Source organism: Chrysochloris asiatica, unplaced genomic scaffold (genome assembly GCF_000296735.1).
Source record: "Chrysochloris asiatica unplaced genomic scaffold, ChrAsi1.0 scaffold00182, whole genome shotgun sequence".
NCBI classification, from domain to species: domain Eukaryota; kingdom Metazoa; phylum Chordata; class Mammalia; order Afrosoricida; family Chrysochloridae; genus Chrysochloris; species Chrysochloris asiatica.
This window is the reverse complement of record NW_006408700.1, coordinates 1,860,953-1,864,921: the sequence shown is the minus strand read 5'-3', so window position 1 is coordinate 1,864,921 and position 3,969 is coordinate 1,860,953. Positions and strand designations below refer to the sequence as shown.

Genomic DNA, 3,969 nt, shown 5'->3' with positions numbered 1-3,969 from the left:
CTCTATGCCCACTATTCTATTCCACTGATCCATTTGTCTATTCTTGCACTAACTTAACAGTAATTTTATTACTATCAATTTGTAATCTATCTTAATACTTGGGAGGGGTAGGTCATTTGCTTTTGATCTTCTTTTTCAATATTATTTGTGCATCTTTATCCATTGCTGTGAAATTTAGAGTAGGTTCAGAACATTTCTGAAAAATAGAAATATTCATTGGGTTTACTTTGAACTTAAAAGTTAATATGAAAGATAACTGATATCTCTTAGGAAGGGGTAATTCCTGGAGGAGTTCATGCTGTCTTTATTTTTATTAAAAATTTTCCTTCTTTTTTTTTTTTTTGAGTTACATTGTTGTCTTCTCCATCTCCTTGTTTAAATACCTCAACTCAATTGTTTTAAATCATTTATGCTTCCTCATGAGTTAATTTAAAATTAAATATATCACTAAATGCTGCTTTGGATCTCTCTTATTTTTACAAATTTTTATTTGTATATATCTTTTTTGTTATGGAATCTTAAACTTTTTATAATGCCTTTTTGTTGTTCTTTTTAACTAAAAGATAATTAAGTATATACTATTTATTTTCCCAATTTATGGAATTTTAAGTTACTAATTATTAATTTTTATAATTGCATTATTTTTACATAACATTTGTTGTTGTTAGTGCTGGAGAGTCAATTCCGACTCACAATGACCTTTTGCGCAACAGAACAAAACACTGCCCAGTCTTGAGTCCTCCTCACAATTGTTGCTGCCACTATGTTAATCCATATCATTGAGGGGATTTTTGTCCCTTTTGCTGACCCTCTACTTTACAAAATAAGATGTCTTTCTCCAGGCACTGGTCCTTACTAATAACATATCTGAAGTACACAGGTATCTAAAGAATTAAGCTAATACTTATATTTTTCAAGTCCTCGTAATTCTACTTTTTGTTTGTTTTTTGGCTTACTCTGTCAGTGTCTGAGAGGACCATGCTAAATTCATTAACTACTAGCATTGTTAGTATCTGTTTTCTCTGTCATTCTAATAGCTTTTGCTTCTTATTCATTGTCACTAGGTACTCAGTTACCTGCATGTTTTGTTGTTGTGAAGTGCCATTGACTCAGTTCTGAGTCATAGTGACCCTGTATAGAGTTTCCAAGGACTGGATGGTGGGTTTGGACTGGGAACCTTGTGGTTTATAATCTAGTGCTAATCCTACAGCACCACACCAAGAGTCCACACCTGTCTATTAGTGATGGTCACATGTACTGGTTTTAATCTTCCTTCTACTTTTACATAACATTCCTTATGTATTCTATGTATTGAGATATTAAGATCATTTCACATCTGTCACTAGGCAGCGATTTGTCATCTACGACTTCCTATTTTCTTATATGCAAACTTTCCGTACCATTTTCTTTTAAAGTAGCACTTTTAGACTCTCTACCTTGAAAGTTTTGCTTTTAAATTGATTAATCAAGTTCTCTTTTTCGTAATTACTGTTACCTCAGGATTTGTTTCTGTCAACTATTTACTTTTCTAGAAGTCCTGATAGCATAAGGGCTAAGTGTTTGGCTGCTAAATGGAAAGTCAGTGGTTTTCAACCATCTGCTCTGTGGAAGAAGGGTGAGAGTGGGCCACATAAAGATCTAGGTGAGAACTCCATGGGACAGTTCTTCCCTGAGCTGACCTCTAGGGCCATTCTGAGCCTCAGTCAACTCCATGGCGATGGGTTTTCTTTTCTCTTCTGGTATTTTTGCTTTTCAATGGATAGACCACAGTTTCACCTATGTTTCAAATATGTACATTGCTTTTTTTTTTTTTTTTGGCCTTTTAGTCTTTAACTAAAGTTTCATATGCATCAGGTTTTATTTAATAAAGTATGACTTTCCAATGTGATGTACCTAATATAACTTATATACAAAATAAGCCAATGACATTTACATTATAGGGCCAGTGTATAAATAAAAATTTCCTTTTTATTTAAACTTTATATAAAGCTCTTGAAACAGAAAATTGGTTCAATAATATCTTAGTTTTCAATTGTGAAGTTACATTTTCAACTATGGTTTTACATCAAATTACAAAAAAAAAATGATAATTTTTGCTAAGAGGATTAGTTTCCCTAATGCTACATTTTAGGAGCAACATAATTACATACTTCTTTGAAATGTAAACATACCTGTTGTGGTGTGCTTGGATTTTTTTCTATAGGGGGCACAGAGATAACGTCCTCATCCGTAATCGGCTGACCCATGTCGATAATTGTACTTCCAGGTCTACCCTTAAATGATTTCTGACTTCCTATGGCAGACTTCTTCTTAGCATATGCTTCTTGCTCTTTCTTGGAAGAAGTATGAGTATAAAGAATTTGCTTGCTAGCTAAATAGGAGAAATGTTAATTTCAGTCAAAATATATGAAATGTATAGGTATTAATCACTGAGCTATTTAGTTAGATCTTTTTCTAAAACACACAAAGGAATGGGTCAATTCTTTTTATTTTAATGCAATATAAAGCAATTTCTTGGCATCTTAAAGAAATTTACCGTAATAATATGTGACCTGCGTAGGGTAATGTGCTTTCTGCTTAACTAATGCATACTAAGAGAATATACAACTCAACAATTCTACATTCATTCTATACCATCTGAATAATGTTAAACTAATTCCGTGCTCTGGCTCTCACAGTGTTTTTAACGCTAGGATTATTTATCTCACTTAAAAAAACTTTCATTTTGATTTTTAATTTCTATAGCCATTGTTTTGTTATGAATAGATAACGCAAGTACCACCTGAAGAGGTACAAATGGGAAGTGTGTTGACTGTTATTAGTTAACTCATCGAACAGGTACTGAGAGAACAAAAGGGAATGACACAGAGAGCTTACAATACCATCCATGACAGAATAATGAGCATTGCTTTTATTCTTCTTACAAAATGATAAAACTGAATAAAAGGTTTCTAGTATTTGTTTTCAACCACTGGATAAGCAACCACACCGGAGTCTGATCTTTTAGACAAGGGAAACACGTGATCTCTATATTTAACCAAAGCATTTTCGAGATTAGCTATTTATTGAGTCCTGGTGTGGCACTGTAGGAGAGCACTAGACTACTAAATACAAGGTCAGTAGTTCAAACCCACCAGCTGCTCTTAGAAATCCTATGCAGAGTTGCTATGATCCGGAACCCTCTTGGCGGCACTTGACAACAACAAAATATTCAAGCATTATTCTTGTTAGTCGGTGTCACATCTTCTTCATTTGACTTTACAGACCACAGAATGAAATATCTGTTACTGTGCCATAGTCATGATCATTGGTATGATTGAACCCATTGTGGTGGCTAGTGTCTCAACCCGTCTTATTGAGTTTTCCCTCATTTTTGCCTTTACTAAACATGATGTCCTTTTCTAATGATGCTCTTCCCTAAAGATGTGTCCAAAGTCAGTGAGTTAATATTTCACCATCTTCATGTCTAAGGAGTTTTCTGGTTTTATTTTTTTCTAAGAATGACTTGTTCATTCTTTTTAGCAAGTTGATATTCAATGTCTACACCAGTGCCACAGTTTGATTGTACCAACTCAACTACTCTGCTGTCTTACTTCTACAACGTTAATCTTTTGCATGCATATAAGGGAACTGAAAAAAACCATGGCATAGATCAGGCACAGTTTAGTCACCGGAGACATCATTTCTTTAAATAAGTCTTTTGCTGCAGATATCCTCAATGCAATTTGTCACTGGATTACTTGACTGCTGCTTATGTAGGCATTGATTGTTAATTCAAGTAGAATTAAATCACCGATTCAAATTTTTTCCCTCGTTTTTCATAATAATGCATATCCATCCAATTTTAAAAAATGTTTTATTGTGAATTATGTGATAGTTTACATGGAAGAACATTGTTCTTACATTCATCCTATCATACATCATTTCATTGCCATGGTTACAATCCCCTCCATGCATCATCAACCAACC

General features: G+C 33.7%; 1 protein-coding gene across 1 annotated transcript in view; it reads right to left on the bottom strand.

The window, feature by feature from the left end:
• ADGB (androglobin) overlaps window positions 1–3,969 on the bottom strand; it is a 330,382-nt gene that overhangs the window by 57,642 nt on the left and 268,771 nt on the right. The window contains 1 exon segment of the mRNA XM_006872054.1: window positions 2,172–2,371. Within this exon segment, the coding sequence (XP_006872116.1) occupies window positions 2,172–2,371 (200 nt within the window).